The sequence below is a fragment of the Coregonus clupeaformis genome, chromosome 8 (assembly GCF_020615455.1).
Source record: "Coregonus clupeaformis isolate EN_2021a chromosome 8, ASM2061545v1, whole genome shotgun sequence".
NCBI classification, from domain to species: Eukaryota; Metazoa; Chordata; class Actinopteri; order Salmoniformes; family Salmonidae; genus Coregonus; species Coregonus clupeaformis.
The window spans coordinates 50,928,736-50,947,831 of record NC_059199.1 but is presented as its reverse complement, the minus strand read 5'-3'; the positions used below and the strand labels follow the sequence as shown (position 1 = coordinate 50,947,831).

Genomic DNA, 19,096 nt, shown 5'->3' with positions numbered 1-19,096 from the left:
ATCAAAACTATGAAATAACATATATGGAATCATGTAGTAACCAAAAAAGTGTTAAACAAATCAAAATATATTTATATTTGAGATTCTTCAAAGTAGCCACCCTTTGCCTTGATGACAGCTTTGCACACTCTTGGCATTCTCTCAACCAGCTTCATGAGGTAGTCACCTGGAAAGCATTTCAATTAACTTAAAAGTTAACTTGTGGAATTTATTTCATTCTTTATGCATTTTAGCCAATCAGTTGTGTTGTGACAAAGTGGGGGGGTATACAGAAGATAGTCCTATTTGGTAAAATACCAAGTCCATATTATGGCAAGAACAGCTCAAATATGCAAAGAGAAACGACAGTCCATCATTACTTTAAGACATGAAGGTCAGTCAATACAGAACATTTCAAGAACTTTGAACGTTTCTTCAAGTGCAGTCGCAAAAACCATCAAGCGCTATGAAGAAACTGACTCCAATGAGGACCGCGACAGGAATGGAAGACCCAGAGTTAACTCTGTTGCAGAGGATAAGTTCATTAGAGTTACCAGCATCAGAAATTGCAGCCCAAATAAATGCTTCACAGAGTACAAGTAACAGACACATCTCAACATCAACTGTTCAGCGGAGACTGCGTGAATCAGGCCTTCATGGTCGAATTGCTGCAAAGAAACCACTACTAAAGGACACCAATAAGAAGAAGAGACCTGCTTGGGCCAAGAAACACGAGCAATGGACATTACACCGGTGGAAATCTGTCCTTTGGTCTGGAGTCCAAATAGGAGATTTTTGGTTCCAACAGCCGTATCTTTGTGAGACGCGGTGTGGGTGAACGGATGATCTCTGTATGTGTATTTCCCACCAGAAAGCATGGAGGAGGAGGTGTTATGGTGTGGGGGTGCTTTGCTGGTGATACTGTCTGTGATTTATTTATAATTCAAGGCACACTTAACCAGCATTGCTACCACAGCATTCTACAGCGATAAGCCATCCCATCTGTTTTTCAATAGGACAATGACCCAACATACCTCCAGGCTGTGTAAGGGCCATTTGACCAAGAAGGAGAGTGATGGAGTGCTGTGTTAGATGACCTGGCCTCCACAATCACCCGACCTCAACCCAATTGAGATGGTTTGGGATGAGTCGGACCTCAAAGTGAAGGAAAAGCAGCTCAGCATATGTGGGAACTCCTTCAAGACGATTGGAAAAGCATTCCAGGTGAAGCTGATTGAGAGAATGCCAAGAGTGTGCAAAGCTGTCATCAAGGCAATGGGTGGCTATTTGAATATTCTCAAATATAAAATATACTTTGATTTGTTTAACACTTTTTTGTTCACTACATGATTCCATATGTGTTATTTCATAGTTCTGATGTCTTCACTATTATTCTACAATGTAGAAAATATTAAAAATAAAGAAAAACCCTTGAATGAGTAGGTGTGTCCAAACTTTTGACTGGTAATGTATGAAGACACTCATTATGAGAGGATATATACATATTTAATGTATTTATTTGTTGTTTCTCTGAATACTACTAGCCATCTAGCAATTTTTTTTAGCTAGCCCAGATATGTTCCCAATCTCCCAACCTTATAACTAGCTACAGTATCAAGAAGCCATTTCAGGCTAGCAATCAAGTTAGACTAGCTAGTTTGTCTATATCTTAGCTGGCATGCCTGCTGGCAAGGTTGGTAGACTTTAGAAAAGTAAGCAATACCTAAATGTGCTGAGTAAGACTTACATTCCTTTCCATCTGTTACCCAGATTTGAGCAAAGATGCAGAGAAGCATAGTTTATTTAAATACGAACCACCAGTCAGGAGAATACAAACAGCTCAAGAGGTATATCTTTTTTTGTGTTTGAGGCCCAGGAGGCTAACGCTGGGAGAACAGAGATCTGCCTGATTAAGGTCTGACATGTCATACATCTATAAACATACTTGGCTAACTGGAGAGGAGAAGCACTGCCAGTTTGTTCACTTTTTACTGCTAAGCTAAGAAACATTTCACTCAGTTGTTTCTGCAAGAAGTGTATTAATCTACAGTAGAGAATGACAGGCAAAAGTCTAAAACCTGAAATATTACTTCTATGTTGCAGCATTTTGTTATAAATCAGCACTATCTGCTAAGGCAGCACATCAACTTAAGTCAATATAGTATAGACTGTCTGCATCTGTCTCAGAAATACACCAATTACTTTAAAAGCACTGCAAATGACCTAGACCCATTTTGGCATAGCAAAACATTTAAAAAATAGTATTTTCATTTTGGGAAGGTTCAAGTTCAGTTTGGGACAGTTGAAATTGCACTTTGGGACAGTACCAGGATGGTGAGGAAAAAAGTTAGTTGCCAGCCCTGCGGGGATGATTTCTGTATTTTCAAAGTTACATATCTTAATTGCTGACAAGCAAAACATTTTGGAACTATGTCAACAATGGACTAATGAAACAAATAACCAAAATATCGTTTTTGGGTGGAGTTTTCCTTTAAGCAGCCCTGTAATCTATAACAGCTGGTGTTGTTGAACACATCTCCTTGTCCCTGTGTATGGCCTCAACAAGATCACATAGTTTCACTTCGAAATTCTACTTACTATGCATGAATGTCTATTTTTGCCGCATTAATTCCACGTTGTTACAGGGTTAATTTTAGGTATTATTTCCGAGGGGTTAAGGTTAGGGCTATGGTTTGGGGAAGGCTTAAAACAACAAAATAAAAAACAATCCATCAACTATCACCAAGTTTTGTCACGGCTTGATAGAACCATTTTGAACTGCGGTGGCGCAGTGGTCTAAGCAGCGCCCTCTTACTCTGAGCATCACGAGTTTGTGCCCAGTTTGTGCGCAATTGTTTTTTTTTGTGAGCGCAAAGGAAGCATATATCGACGTTCTCAAAAGCTCTACCAACTGAGCTACATCCCTGCCGGCCATTCCCTCCCTTACCCTGGACGACGCTGGGCCAATTGTGCGCCGCCCTATGGGTCTCCCGGTCGCGGCCGGCTACGACAGAGCCTGGATTCGAACCAGGATCTCTAGTGGCACAGCGATGCAGTGCCTTAGACCACTGCGCCACTCGAGAGACACACACCCATCCATACACTGGACAAACAAAGAAACATTAACACGAGTGCTTTTTCCATTCTTCTCTTTTCTTCTTTGTTGTTCTAGACAGCTGGCTGTTGAACACATCTCCCCCTCGTTATGTAGCCTATCTGTATAGGGACCATTAAGACCTGTTTAATATGCTGCGACCATAGATAGGGATGTAGACGGGAGATTGGCGGGGCACACACACACACACAGATTGGCGGGGCACGGGGCGACCGAGCGGGCCACTCTGTCATTAACGTGCCCATCGCTGTTATTACAGACCTAATGACATCTCTCTCAGACCGCATGCTGGGAAAACGGCGGCGGGAGGCCCGGCTCTATCGTCTGCGGGCGCAAACCACCAGCCGCCCCCTCCAATCAAAGAACATCAATTATAACCTGTATTTTCCTTTTTCTGAACGAGGGACACACTCTCTCTCTTTTCCTCCCCCCAAAAAGAGAGACACAGACCCTTCAGATAATGTCTTTCACGGTTCAGCGGCTGTACAGGGGTTCCCTTCTGCCTCCCTTGAAATGGGAAAATTAATAGTTAATCTTTTAAACAAATTGGCATTACGCCCCTCGATGCGTTAATGTCTGGATGCTGCTACTCGCCTTGACATAGGGGCGGGGGGTGTGGACGGGGGATGGGGGAGGCAGGGATTTGTGAGGCAATGAGATATAAAGATCCATCAGACAGCGTTTCATTTTTCAACCCTTTTGTATATGAATGTTACACAGAGGGGCGAGATAGAGAGGGAGAGCAGTGTGTCTGTATGGAGGATTGTGAAGATATGCATGAGTGTGTGTGGAGAACAGCCTCTTACTAGTGCTGGCCCATGACCGCAGTTTAAATGGGAGTTAAGAGTCCTTTATGTTAATAAATAATATAGAGCAACATATTATGACACAGGAACACAGAGAAGGAGTCACCCTGCTGTCTCTAGCCCCACTACTGTAGGCTAGGATCTATGATGAATCCTAAATGTTAACCTATTTTATACTTTTGATGAAGTAGTGCAATGATCAAACATTCAGAGTTTAATGGTTGCAATTTCATTTCCATTTTTATGACTGCAGTTGTCCCAATACTTTGTGTAAGGAGGGTTCTTTTTATGTTGACAACAATTCTTAAAGATGAAAAATAATTGAATTAATGTCATAGGGACAAAAGCAATATTATTACCATAATATATTTGTGTAATTGAAGTTTATTGGCACTTTACATTTACAAAGTATCTAAATACAAACATGTTTTTAAACTGGTGATACAAGACCGTGGTGTTCACATGCCGTACAGCAAATAGAGTTTCAATTCAATGGTGATGAGAGATTGTATAAGAAATACTCGACACCACTGAATACTTCACATCCAGTGTATGTAAACAGGGCATTGAGAATATAGCATGATCCCAGATCTGTTTGTGCTGTGTAGCCAACTCTAATGATCCTCGTTTGTGACAGCACAAACAGATCTGGGAGCAGGCTACTGAGGATAGTGTGAACACCATACTGTATAATGATTAGTGTATGAAAATAGATCTGAGGGAAAATGTTTGGTTGGTCAGGTTCATAAGCAGGTTCATATCCTTTAACAGTCTGACTGGTCTGGTCCAACCAGACACTTCCTCTGTGTTTTATATTTGATTTCATCTCTGCTGCAAAATACCGCTGCGGTCGGATGCCCCTGAAAACATAACTCTATCACCGAATGAAAACCTTGTCAGTCAGAATACATTGACGTGCTGTTTCATGAAGATCTTATATACAAACCATAGAAATACAATCTAAAATATATAACCTAGAATATATTCTAGATTGTATATTTCTATGATAAAACCTACATGTCAGCGACATCATCTCCAGTTACCATAGTGAGCGTGAGGCTTCAGGTCTGTCCTTTTCAAAAATATATACTATGACTTTAATTCCCTCTAAAATATTCCACAGAACATTCTTTACCAAATACATTCTCTACTCTAAAATATACTGTTCCTCTGGCTACAAAACTAACGTGGGTAGTACCTCTGTGCTCTGTCCCATATCTTACTGAGGAGAAAAGATGAGTTAGCCTGGTCTCAGATCTGTTTGTGCCATCTTGTTTGTGTAGTCATTAGCTGCAAGACAGCACAAACAGATCGGGGACCTGGCTAGAGATGAGCAGTAATGTCAGTAGAACTGAGACACTACAGACTGTCCTGTTACCTACAGATCTTTGAAGTGAAATTGATTAAACTGACCGACCGCTGACCACTAACATTTGATCACTGTGCTCAAGATAAGATCACACTGTTGTTTTTGTTTCAGTTGGGAATTTCAGTTGGGATTTCGTGCTCTGTCGTTTCCTCTTTGACTGAATCGTCCTCTTCGTCCTCCTCACGTTCCTCGTCTTCCTCCTGAAACATAAAACAACATATAATATGGTCAACACATAATATTCAGGCACAGTATTTTCCTCACCTGGGTCCCCAAAATGGGTCTCTGGAAGGTAAAAAATATAAATGCCTTTAGACCACAATTGGACAAATCACATCCTAACTAACAACCACAAATTCGATTTTTAGAAAGGTCTGTCACAATACCAACAGGAATAAGTAGTTAGTGTTGTTAGGTTAGTGTTGTGCTGTTGTTAGTTAGTGGCATTGTTCAGCAGCCACTTCCTCTTAGAACAAAGAGCTGTAGTCAGGGTGGGCACAGGGAAGGCAGGACTTGACACCCAGCTGATTCAGAAGGGAAGGCAGGACTTGACACCCAGCTGATTCAGATGGGAAGGCAGGACTTGACACCCAGCTGATTCAAAAGGGAAAGCAGGACTTGACACCCAGCTGATTCAAAAGGGAAGGCAGGACTTGACACCCAGCTGATTCAGAAGGAAAGGCAGGACTTGACACCCAGCTGATTCAGAAGGGAAGGCAGGACTTGACACCCAGCTGATTCAGAAGGAAAGGCAAATTGAAAGTGACGGTGGCGACAGCCGCAACAGTGACTAAATGACTCTGACAGATGCAATTATCTCCTTCTCTAGAGGTTAATATACATACAGAGTTTGAAAATGTAATGACTGCTTTAAGGAGCGTGTGTGTACGTGCAGCTGGACAGACCTATATGAGGTGTAGGTCTAGTGTAGATTCTTGGTGTGGATGTGAAGGCGTGCTGATTCTTCTAACAATGTGTATGGTGTGTAGATGTGGTTCTGTTTCCTCTCACAGTATCCTTATAGTCTCCTCTATATCTAACTACATAGCAGAATGGCTATGGTACATTCCTCAGTGCTCGAAACACCAGTGTAGACTCCCAATTATGGCTGTGACGGTCATAGAATTTTGGATGACGGTTCTTGGTCAGTCAATTGACTGCGGTCACCATAATAATCTTTAGAATAGCAAAAAAATATATACAGTACTGGTCAAAAGTTTGGACACACCTACTCATTCAAGGGTTTTTCTTAATTTTTTTTTACTATTTTCTACATTGTATAATAATAGTGAAGACATCAAAACTATGAAATAACACATATGGAATCATGTACTAACCAAAACAGTGTTAAACAAATCAAAATATATTTTATATTTGAGATTCTTCAAAGTAGCCACTCTTTGCCTTGATGACAGCTTTGTACACTCTTGGCATTCTCTCAACCAGCTTCATGAGGTAGTCACCTGGAACGCATTTCAATTAACAGGTGTGCCTTGTTAAAAGTTAATTTGTGGAATTTCTTTCCTTCTTAATGCGTTTGAGCCAATTAGTTGTGTTGTGACAAGGTAGGGGTGGTATACAGAAGATAGCCCTATTTGGTAAAAGACCAAGTCCATATTATGTCAAGAACAGCTCAAATAAGCAAAGAGAAACGACAGTCCATCATTACTTTCAGACATGAAGATCAGTCAATCCGGAAAATGTAAAGAACTTTGAAAGTTTCTTCGAGTGCAGTCGCAAAAACCATCAAGCGCTATGATGAAACTGGCTCTCATGAGGACCTGCAAAGAAACCACTTCTAAAGGACACCAATAATAAGAAGAGACTTGCTTGGGCAAAGAAACACGAGCAATGGACATTAGACCGGTGGAAATCTGTCCTTTGGTCTGATGAGTCACAATGTGAGATTTTTGGTTCCAACCGCCGTGTCTTTGTGAGACGCAGAGTAGGTGAACGGATGATCTCCGCATGTGTGGTTCCCACCATGAAGCATGGAGGAGGAGATGTGATGGTGTGGGGGTGCTTTGCTGGTGACACTGTCAGTGATTTATTTAGAATTCAAGGCACACTTAACCAGCATGATTACCACAGCATTCTGCAGCGATAAGCCATCCCATCTGGTTTTGTGGGACTATCATTTGTTTTTCAACAGGACAATGACCCAAAACACACCTCCAGGCTGTGTAAGGGCTATTTGACCAAGGATGATGGAGTGCTGGGTCAGATGACCTGGCCACCACAATCACCCAACCTCAACCCAATTGAGATGGTTTGGGATACGTTGGATGACAGAGTGAAGGAAAAGCAGCCAACAAGTGCTCAGCATATGTGGGAACTCCTTCAAGACTGTTGGAAAAGCATTCCTCATGAAGCTGGTTGAGAGAATGCCAAGAGTGTGCAAAGCTGTCATCAAAGCAAAGGGTGGCTACTTTGAAGAATCTCAAATATAAAATACTTTTTTGGTTACTACATGATTCCATATGTGTGTCCAAACTTTTGACCGGTACTGTATATAAATATATATTTTTAAAGATGCACATTTTCCTCTCTACTCAGTTCCTGACTGCATGTGCTGCTGCTGCAGGGAGGGGGGCATTACCTATGCAACTGAAGACATTTGCTAAAACACCTGGCTTGTTTCAGCAAGGAGCAACACAGTTGGACTCAACCTCACAAATGCGTCGCCGTCCCGACTTCAGTCAGCTGTTCGTTCCACAAAAAACACGGTTATGACGGTTCTTTTATTTTCATGACTAACCGTCGGTTACACAGTTATAAAGTAATTGTGCCAGCCCTACTCCCTATGGTAATTATTATAACACAGGAGCAAATCTCCCAAACCTCCCAAGTGCACTTCAACAGCAGCTAATTGGGCTAATTTAGTATCTAAAAATCTACCTCCCACCGGTGAAAAATGCCTTACTCTTTCCTGAACTCAGGATACTTCTCTACCTCCCTCCTTCGCCCGGCCCCCGCCCGTGGGCCGATATAAATATATCGTTGCCGGGGACGACATGTCATGAATCCCGTTCGTCGTACGTATCGGGCCGTGCCATCCACCAAATCTCTCGGACAAGCCTGCCACCATTCACTATCACATCCCCAGCCAGATCTTAAATGGGGAGACAGGAGGCGAGGAGGGGCCAGGCTGGCCGATAGCTAGCGCATGCTAGCAGTCTCATAAACAGCCAGAGTTGGGGCTAAGCGGAGCTCCTTAAGTACTATAAATAGACTGACTGGCTGATTTTACTGTACACTACTACACTGCTGCCTGGTCATGTTTTCTGTTAGCAGCTCCAGCAAACACTTAAATACCTCATTTGTCCAGTACAGAAAGTATAGGGAGAGAGAGAGAGGCCTGGAGTATGACGGCACTACACAATATACAGTGAAGAAGCTAAAGAGAGAGGCCTGGAGTATGACAGCACTACACAATATACAGTGAAGAAGCTAAAGAGGGAGGCCTGGAGTATGACGGCACTACACAATATACAGTGAAGAAGCTAAAGAGGGAGGCCAGGAGTATGACGGCACTACACAATATACAGTGAAGGAGCTAATACTACACAAGTAAAACGTGTTCAGAGAGGGATGGGAGCATTTTCAGTATTTTTACTAGTGTGAAATACTGTACAGAACATGTCTAAATAATTACATGAATAAAAACATGGAAACGTGCTGATATGATCATTACTGCACTGCTGTGGAATTAATTAGAGAAGCCATTGAATTGGAGGACATGAACAATGACAAGTAACTAACAACTACTCTATGCTGTGATGTACCCTTTCCATTACGCCAACAACCATAGGAGTTAGCAAGACAGCACAAATAGATCTGGCACCAAGCTAGGAGAAACCCTGGGCCTGTTCCTCCACAGAAACAGAAGAATGAGATAGTGGGACCCGCCTTGCGTCAGGGCCTTGACAGACAGAGTGATATTTGCTCTGTGAGGAGTGGAGAGGAGAGGAGAGGCAGAGAGCCACCAGAAAGAGGTCTTCCCTCAGAGGGCCTGGAGAAAGGGAGAGATCGGTGGAGGAAGAGGGGATAAGAGGGAGAGAGAGAGAAACTGACAGGCTCTGGCATTCTGGGATATCTCCATCACTCCCCTCTGGGAGAGAGGTAGGGGGAGAAGGGGATGCAGGGGAAGAGTGAAAGAAAGAGACAGAAAAGGAGAGGGAGAGAGAGACTGTTCCGCCCACACGTACTCTATCTCCATGGGTCCCCAGCCCTCTGGCACCAGCAGCATATACATGTATGATAATGAAATGCCACATTTTTTATTCTAATTGAGTTGGGTGTTCTTAAAGGGCATGCAGAGCCTGTCGTCTACCGCTCTCCTGCTTTCTCACACACTGCTGCTGCTGCTCTCAACATGCACGTCTGGAAGGAAGGAGAGGGGTGGAGAGAGGAGAGAGAGATGGAGACTACTCCCCCCACACAGGAGGAGGAGAGGGGGAGGAGGAGGAGAGTGAGGAGAGGAGAGAAGTGAACCCTAGGTGGCAACAAAGACCCATGGAGCTGCTAATGTGCTTGAGGCTGAGACCCCCACTGCCTGGTAAGAAGAACACAATCGCTCCAAAAGACAAGTGAAACAACCCCCTCCTCCCTCCATCCATCCCTCCCGCCCACACACCCCATGCAGGAAACTTCATAAAGCGGGGATAAAACATAATGCTGTAAAATAAAATGTAAATGTCCAACGCCACATGTCTCGTTCTTTAATGAGCTTTAGCATCGGTCCTTTATCAAGCGGGCGCAGTCCTCAAAAGAATTAGCAGCTAATTAGTAGGACTTCCTTTTTGCTTTGATTGTATTTACTAGTGTGGTTGTCTGCGGTGCACTGTGTGCGTTTGGTGGAGGAAGCGGTGCTATGGTACTGGGTTTCTTTGATAGGTGCTGCTGGGTGGTTCTAAGGGGTTTACAGCATCCCTGCAAGGTATTGATGGTCCTAGCACCACATGAAAAAACCCACGGTGTGAAAAACATTAAAGCATACAAATAACTAATGATTAAAACACCTCATATGACCCAAACTATTGTCCAACAGAGAGCGTACAAAGACAGACACTGGTGTGAAGCCTTGCGTGTATTCATACAGTCATCAAACACTCTCCTTTTACAAAGACTATATTTTAGTCCTTTTGAAAGGGACAGATGAATTCTAATGGCACAAAACTAATTGATTAAGCCAATGAAGAGTGTTCTGTCTGTGTGTGTGAGTGAGTTAGGAAGAAAGACTGAGAGAGAAATAGTGTATGTGTGTGTGTTAGTGTATAAGCATGAAATGTGTGTATGAACTTCTTTGTATGTGTGTGTGAGTGTGTGAGTGCATGTACTGTATGTGTGTGTGTGTGTATGTGTGTCAGTGTATGAGCATGAATGTGTGTATGAACGTGTGTGTGTGTGTGTGTGTGTGTATGAGCGTGGGAGTTTATGAGCATGAGAGTGTGTGTGTGTGTGTATGAATGTGTACACTGGTGTGATTTAAAGCCTCTGTTGACATTCAGGAGAGGACACAATAGCATTGGTTGGGTCATAAACAGTGGTTCATTTGCCCGTTCAGACTGTGCGTTACATTGAACCACCTCTCACCCATACACACCGCCTCTTCTCCTCTACCTCGCTCTTCTCTTCTCCGGTCCTGTTCTCCCTCTCTTTTTCTTCCCCTCTTCTCTCTTCCCTACTCCTCTCCCTCTCCTCGTCTTCCTCTGCGTCCCTACACCCCACCGCCTAGCCAAACCAGTCACCAGAAAGCAGCACAATTAAATTTCATGACTGGGCATATTTGTGATTCCCATTTCGTTTATTACAAAGGGCATTCATTAATCTCCCTTCTTTTCCGAGAAGCGGATTTCCATTTTAGTGAGGCGTGACAGATACTGAGGTGAGCCTACCAGGCCAGGCTTAATTTAATCAGAGGTAAAATGCACAAGCGGGAGGTTTTTTATCCTCTGTTTGATAAGAGTTGATGCTCACAGGGAAAATATATGGTGGTGGTGGCGGCGTGTGTGTGTGTGAGTGTGTGTGTGAGGGGGAGAAGAGAAGGAATTTCTCTCAGTTTCCAATTTGAACCATTTAAAATGTGGCACTAAATCATAAATAAAGGCTAAAGTCAAAGTGCTTGGTAGGAATCTGTGGGCCAAATTGGACCAAGTGCCCCCTCCATTATCTCTGAGTAATGGAAAGGAGACACAAAGAAATCAGGAACAAATAAAAACAACAGAAACCTCAGAGAAGCTGGAAATTAGGGACCAGAGGACAAGTCAATGGAAAGCCTGGCAGGTTGAGGGATTGCTGACTGGTGAATGTGGCTATTAGTGCTGAGCGATTAACCGACATTTCGGTTATTTTGTCTTTTTAGATAACTCATTGACCTACGTCTGTTTATTTGAATTGCTTTTCGTTCTGTTTTTTTTTTTTCTGTGAGCTCGATGTGCAGTTTCTGTAGAGATAAATCCAATCAAGCCTTAACAGTGTGAGATGTAGTAGGACGTTGTAGTTTCCAACAGGCCACTATTCTACATAGTTAAACAAGTACACAGAAAACAAGTAAATTAACTAAAATGACCATAATCCATTGCGCGTCGGAGCAGACACAGAGACTGAGAGAAAAGAGAACACAATATCTAGAGGGATAGAAAGCAGTTGCTTTGCGAGCCTGAAAATACATGATATCAGTGATTGATAGTTGGTATTCAGCAGTCATAAAGTATGCCCTATTTATTTTGAAGAACTACTAAAATAGTGATTTTGTCAGACAGCACAGGCAGGAGCTCTATAGAGATGAGATGATGACTTGGAATGAAATAACGAAGTAATCAAATAAAACAAATATTCTATTAAAGTAAAGTAATGTGAATAAATGATGGTTAAGAAGTGATATGCAGTAATGGGCAGTCACTACCTTCATAGGACTTTTATTAATCGTTTTATTCTGTGTTGTTACAGCATTCAACCCACATAATGTATAGTGCATGTAATGTCAAAAAATGTATCGAAACCTAAATCGAAAACCGTGATTATTCGAAACTGAACCAACCTCAAAAAAAGTATCACTCAGCACTAATGACTATGGAGGACTGGAAGGAGCACTGGGCTGAATCCCAAGAATCTATTATTGACAGTGCACTTGTTGACAGGAAATTACTGCTGTAAGTGGTGAACAAGTGCACACTTCAGGAGTAATAATTCATTATTGGGACATACACCTAGAGAGGTACTATATGGTGATTAAACTATAGGACACTACACTAGAGAGGTACTGTACTGCTGACTGGTCATCTGACTACACTAGAGATGTACTGTACTGCTGACTGGTCCGCTGACTACACTAGAGATGTACTGTACTGCTGACTGGTCATCTGACTACACTAGAGATGTACTGTACTGCTGACTGGTCAGCTGACTACACTAGAGATGTACTGTACTGCTGACTGGTCATCTAACTACAGGAGACTAGAGAGGTACTGTAATGCTGCCTGGTCATCCAACTACAGGAAGCTACAGTAATGAGTCATTGCCACAGAATTATTGGGGTGCCACTTCCTTATAGGCTACCTCTCGGTGCTCATCATAAATGCTTCCCCACATCGTGTGAGACGGGTGCTCATCATAATGGTTCCTCTCGTGTGATGGAAGACGGGTGATCATCAAGGTTCCACAGGAATGGAGACTTCAGGAAGGTACATCTAGTCTATGAAGCCTCTTCAGGAAAGTATAGTCTCTCTCTCTCTATGAATACTATTATATTATCAACGAGAGTATAGTCTCTCTCTCTCTCGGAAAACTATTATATTATCAACAAGAGAGTATAGTCTCTCTCTCTCTCAATTCAATTCCATTTAAGGGCTTTATTGGCATGGGAAACATATGTTAACATTGCCAAAGCAAGTGAAGTAGATAGTAAACAAAAGTGAAATAAAAAATAAATATTAACAGTAAACATTACAGTTCTAAAAGAATAAAGACATTTCAAATGTCATATTATGTATAAATACAGTGTTGTAACAATGTACAAATAGTTAAAGTACAAATGGGAAAATAAATAAACAAAAATATGGGTTGTTTTTAGAATGGTGTTTGTTGTTCACTGGTTGCCCTTTTCTTGTGGCAACAGGTCACACATGTCTCTCTCTCTATATATATGAAGACTATTATATAATCAACAGGAGAGTATAGTCAATTCAATTCAATTTCAATTCAATTCAATTCAATTTAAGGGCTTTATTTGCATGGGAAATGTATGTTAACATTGCCAAAGCAAGTGAAGTAGATAGTAAACAAAAGTGAAATAAACAATAAATATTAACAGTAAACATTACACTCAGAATTTCCAAAAGAATAAAGACCTTTCAAATGCCACTATTATATAATCAACAAGAGAGTCCAGTCTCTCTCTCTCTCTCTCTCTCTCTCTCTCTCTCTCTCTCTCTCTCTCTCTCTCTCTCTCTCTCTCTCTCTCTCCTCTCTCCCTCTCTCCCTCTCTCCCTCTCTCCCTCCCTCCCGCTCTCTCCCTCCCTCCCTCCCTCCCTCCCTCCCTCCCTCCCTATGAAGACTAATATATTATCAACAGGACAGTATAGTCTCTCTCTCACTCTCTCTCTCTCTCTATGAAGACTATTATATTATGAACAAGAGAGTATAGTCTCTCTCTATAGGACTCTATAGGACTACAGGAAAAAAAAAGAGGACTGAGCACGCCCCCATTCTCATCGACGGGGCTGTAGTGGAACAGGTTGAGAGCTTCAAGTTCCTTGGTGTTCACATCACCAACGAACTATCATGGTCCAAACACACCAAGACAGTCGTGAAGAGGGCACGACAAAGCCTATTCCCCCTCAGGAGACTGAAAAGATTTGGCATGGGTCCTCAGATCCTCAAAAAATTCTACAGCTGCACCATCGAGAGCATCCTGACTGGTTGCATCACCGCCTGGTATGGCAATTGCTTGGCCTCCGACCGCAAGGCACTACAGAGGGTAGTGCGTACGGCCCAGTACATCACTGGGGCCAAGCTTCCTGCCATCCAGGTACCTCTATACCAGGCGGTGTCAGAGGAAGGCCCTCAAAATTGTCAAAGACTCCAGCCACCCTAGTCATAGACTGCTCTCTCTGCTACCGCATGGCAAGCGGTACCGGAGTGCCAAGTCTAGGTCCAAAAGACTTCTCAACAGCTTCTACCCCCAAGCCATAAGACTCCTGAACAGCTAATCATGGCTACCCGGACTATTTGCACTGCCCCACCACCCCATCCTTTTACGCTGCTGCTACTCTGTTAATTATTTATGCATAGTCACTTTAACTCTACCCACATGTACATATTACTTCAACTACCTCAACTAGCCGGTGCCCCCGCACATTGACTCTGCACCGGTACCCCCCTGTATATATAGCCTCCCTACTGTTATTTTATTTTACTTCTGCTCTTTTTTTCTCAACACTTTTTTTGTTGTTGTTTTATTTTTACTTTTTTGTTAAAAATAAATGCACTGTTGGTTAAGGGCTGTAAGTAAGCATTTCGCTGTAATGTCTGCACCTGTTGTATTCGGCGCATGTGGCCAATAACATTTGATTTGATTTGATTTGATATCTAATCTATTATATTATCAACAGGAGTGTACAGTCTCTCTCTCTCTCTCTCTCTCTCTCTCTCTCTCTCTCTCGACTACTATTATATTATCATCAGGAGAACATAGTCTCTTTCTCTCTCTCTCTCTATGAAGAATATTATATTATGAACAGGAGAGTATAGTCTCTCTTTCTCCCTATGAAGACGATATTATACACAGGAGAGTATAGTCTCTCTCTATATAGTCTATTATATTATCAACAGGAGTGTACAGTCTCTCTCTCTCTATGAAGACTATTATATTATCAACAGGAGAGTATAGTCTCTTTCTCTCGCTCTCTCTCTGTCTCTCCCTATGACGACTATTATATTATCAACAGGAGAGTATAGTCTCTCTCTCTCTCCCTATGAAGACTATTATATTATCAACAGGAGAGTAGTCGCTCTCTCTCTCTCTCTCTCTCTCTCTCTCTCTGAAGACTATTATATTATCAACAGGAGAGTATAGTCTCTCTCTCTCTCCCTATGAAGACTATTCTAGTAAAACAGGAGTATAGTCTCTCTATATATAGTCTATTATATTGTCAACAGGAGTGTACAGTCTCTCTCTCTCTCTATCTTTCTCTCTCTATGAATACTATTATATTCTCAACAGGAGAGTATTGTCTCTCTCTCCCTATGAAGACAATTATATTATCAACAGGAGAGTATAGTCTCTCTCTCTCTCTCTCTCCCTATGAAGACTATTATATTATCAAGAGGAGAGTACAGTCCTCTCTCTCTCTCTCTCTCTCTCTCTCTCTCTATGAATACTATTATATTATCAACAGGAGAGTACAGAGGTGTCCTCTCACCCAGGAAATGTTTTAGGTTGAGGAAGTGGGTCACAACCGTGCGTAAGGGTCTACCTTCAGACGCAGTTTATATTAATAGTATTTTTTCTGGCACTGGAGCTTTTTGAGTTTTGCTATTGGTCTCTTTCTTTGGTCAATCATCCTCGGTCTGGGGCTCCATGCAAGATCTCACCTCGTGGGGCATCAATGATCATGAGGAAGGTGAGGGATCAGCCCAGAACTACACGGCAGGACCTGGTCAATGACCTGAAGAGAGCTGGGACCACAGTCTCAATGAAAACCATTAGTAACACACTACGCCGTCATGGATTAAAATCCTGCAGCGCACGCAAGGTCCCCCTGCTCAAGCCAGCTCATGTCCAGACCCGTCTGAAGTTTGCCAATGACCATCTGGATGATCCAGAGGAGGAATGGGAGAAGGTCATGTGGTCTGATGAGACAAAAATAGAGCTTTTTGGTCTAAACTCCACTCACCGTGTTTGGAGGTAGAAGAAGAATGAGTACAACCCCAAGAACACCATCCCAACCGTGAAGCATGGTGGTGGAAACATCATTCTTTGGGGATGCTTTTCTGCAAAGGGGACAGGACGACTGCACCGTATTGAGGGGAGGATGGATGGGGCCATGTATCGCGAGATCTTGGCCAACAACCTCCTTCCCTCAGTAAGAGCATTGAAGATGGGTCATGGCTGGGTCTTCCAGCATGACAACGACCCGAAACAAACAGCCAGGGCAACTAAGGAGTGGCTCCGTAAGAAGCATCTCAAGGTCCTGGAGTGGCCTAGCCAGTCTCCAGACCTGAACCCAATAGAAAATCTTTGGAGGGAGCTGAAAGTCCGTATTGCCCAGCGACAGCCCCGAAACCTGAAGGATCTGGAGAAGGTCTGTATGGAGGAGTGGGCCAAAATCCCTGCTGCAGTGTGTGCAAACCTGGTCAAGACCTACAGGAAATGTATGATCTCTGTAATTGCAAACGAAGGTTTCTGTACCAAATATTAAGTTCTGCTTTTCTGATGTATCAAATACTTATGTCATGCAATAAAATGCAAATGAATTACTTAAAAATCATACAATGTGATTTTCTGGATTTTTGTTTTAGATTCTGTCTCTCACAGTTGAAGTGTACCTATGATAAAATTACAGACCTCTACATGCTTTGTAAGTAGGAAAACCTGCAAAATCGTCAGTGTATCAAATACTTGTTCTCCCCACTGTAGTACTTGGTGGCAAAACCCTTGTTGGCAATCACAGAGGTCAGACGTTTCTTGTAGTTGGCCACCAGGTTTGCATACATCTCAGGAGGGATTTTGTCCCACTCCACTTTGCAGATCTTCTCCAAGTCATTAAGGTTTGGAGCCTGACGTTTGGCAACTCGAACCTTCAGCTCCCTCCACATATTTTCTATGGGATTAAGGTCTGGAGACTGGCTAGGCCACTCCAGGACCTTCATGTGCTTCTTCTTGAGCCACTCTTTTCTTGCCTTGGCCGTGTGTTTTGGTTCATGCTGGAATATCCACCCACGACCCATTTTCATTGCCCTGGCTGAGGGAAGGAGGTTCTGACCCAAGATTTGACGGTGCATGGCCCCGTCCATCGTTCCTTTGATGTGGTGAAGTTGTCCTGTCCCCTTAGCAGAAAAACACCCCCAAAGCATAATGTTTCCACCTCCATGTTTGACGGTGGGGATAGTGTTCTTGGGGTCATAGGCAGCATTCCTCCTCCTCCAAACACGGCGAGTTGAGTTGATGCCAAAGAGCTCCATTTTGGTCTCATCTGACCACAACACTTTCACCCAGTTCTCCTCTGAATCATTCAGATGTTCATTGGCAAACTTCAGACGGGCCTGTATAGGTGCTTTCTTGAGCAGGGGGACCTTGCGGGCGCTGCAGGATTTCCGTCCTTCATGGCGTAGTGTGTTACCAATTGTTTTCTTGGTGACTATGGTCCCAGCTGCCTTGAGATCATTGACAAGATCCTCCCGTGTAGTTCTGGGCTGATTCCTCACCATTCTCATGATCATTGCAACTCCACGAGGTGAGATCTTGCATGGAGCCCCAGGCCGAGGGAGATTGACAGTTCTTTTGTGTTTCTTCCATTTGCGAATAATCGCACCAACTGTTGTCACCTTCTCACCAAGCTGCTTGGCAATGGTCTTGTAGCCCATTCCAGCCTTGTGTAGGTCTACAATCTTGTCCCTGAAATCCTTGGAGAGCTCTTTGGTCTTGGCCATGGTGGAGAGTTTGGAATCTGATTGATTGCTTCTGTGGACAGGTGTCTTTTATACAGGTAACAAGCTGAGATTAGGAGCACTCCCTTTAAGAGTGTGCTCCTAATCTCAGCTCGTTACCTGTATAAAAGGCACCTGGGAGCCAGAAATCTTTCTGATTGAGAGGGGGTCAAATACTTATTTCCCTCATTAAAATGCAAATCAATTTATAACATTTTTGACATTCGCTTTTCTGGATTTTTTTGTTGTTATTCTGTCTCTCACTGTTCAAATAAACCTACCATTAAATTATAGACTGATCATTTCTTTGTCAGTGGGCAAACGTACAAAATCAGCAGGGGATCAAATACTTTTTTCCCTCACTGTAAGTTCCAAAGGAATAGAGACATTTCAAATGTCATATTATGGTAATATGCAGTGTTGTAACGATGTGCAAATAGTTAAAGTTGAAAATATAGAAACATAAATATCGGTTGAATTTACAATGGTGTTTGTTCTTCACTGGTTGCCCTTTTCTTGTGGCAACAGGTCACACATCTTGCTGCTGTGATGGCACACTGTGGTAATTGGATTTGTTTTCAAATTCTTAGTGGGAATATGTAATCTGATGTGTGTCTCTAATATGGTCATACATTTGGCAGGAGGTTAGGAAGTGCAGCTCAGTTTCCACCTCATTTTGTGGGCAGTGTGCACATAGCCTGTCTTCTCTTGAGAGCCAGGTCTGCCTACGGCAGCCTTTCTCAATAGCAAGGCTATGCTCACTGAGTCTGTACATAGTCAAAGCTTTCCTTAAGTTTGGGTCAGTCACAGTAGTCAGGTATTCTGCCACAATGTTCTCTCTGTTTAGAGCCAAATAGCATTCTCGTTTGCTTGTTTATTTTTGTTAATTCTTTCCAAGTAATGATCTTTTAGTTTTCTCATGATTCGGTTGGGTCTAATTGTGTTGCTGTCCAGGGGCTCTGTGGGGTATGTTATTGTTTGTGAACAGAGCCCCAGGGCCAGCTTGCTTAGGGGACTCTTCTCCAAGTTCATCTCTCTGTAGGTGATGGCTTTGTTATGGAAGTTTTGGGAGTCGCTTCCTTTTAGGTGGTTGTAGAATTTAACGGCTCTTTTCTGGATTTTGATAATTAGTGGGTATCGGCCTAATTCTTATCTGCATGCATTATTTGGTGTTTT

The 19,096-nt window shown here is 42.7% G+C and overlaps 1 protein-coding gene across 2 annotated transcripts in view; it reads right to left on the bottom strand.

Annotated features, from left to right (window-relative positions):
• Positions 1–4,266: 4,266 nt before the first annotated feature.
• LOC121571904 (PHD finger protein 14) overlaps positions 4,267–19,096 on the bottom strand; it is an 84,865-nt gene continuing 70,035 nt past the window's right edge. For both annotated transcript variants that reach the window (XM_041883690.2, XM_041883691.2), the window contains exon 20: positions 4,267–5,469. In XM_041883690.2, coding sequence (XP_041739624.1) covers positions 5,377–5,469 — 93 coding nt within the window. In that variant the 3' untranslated portion in view covers positions 4,267–5,376. The remainder of the gene's footprint in view (positions 5,470–19,096) is intronic.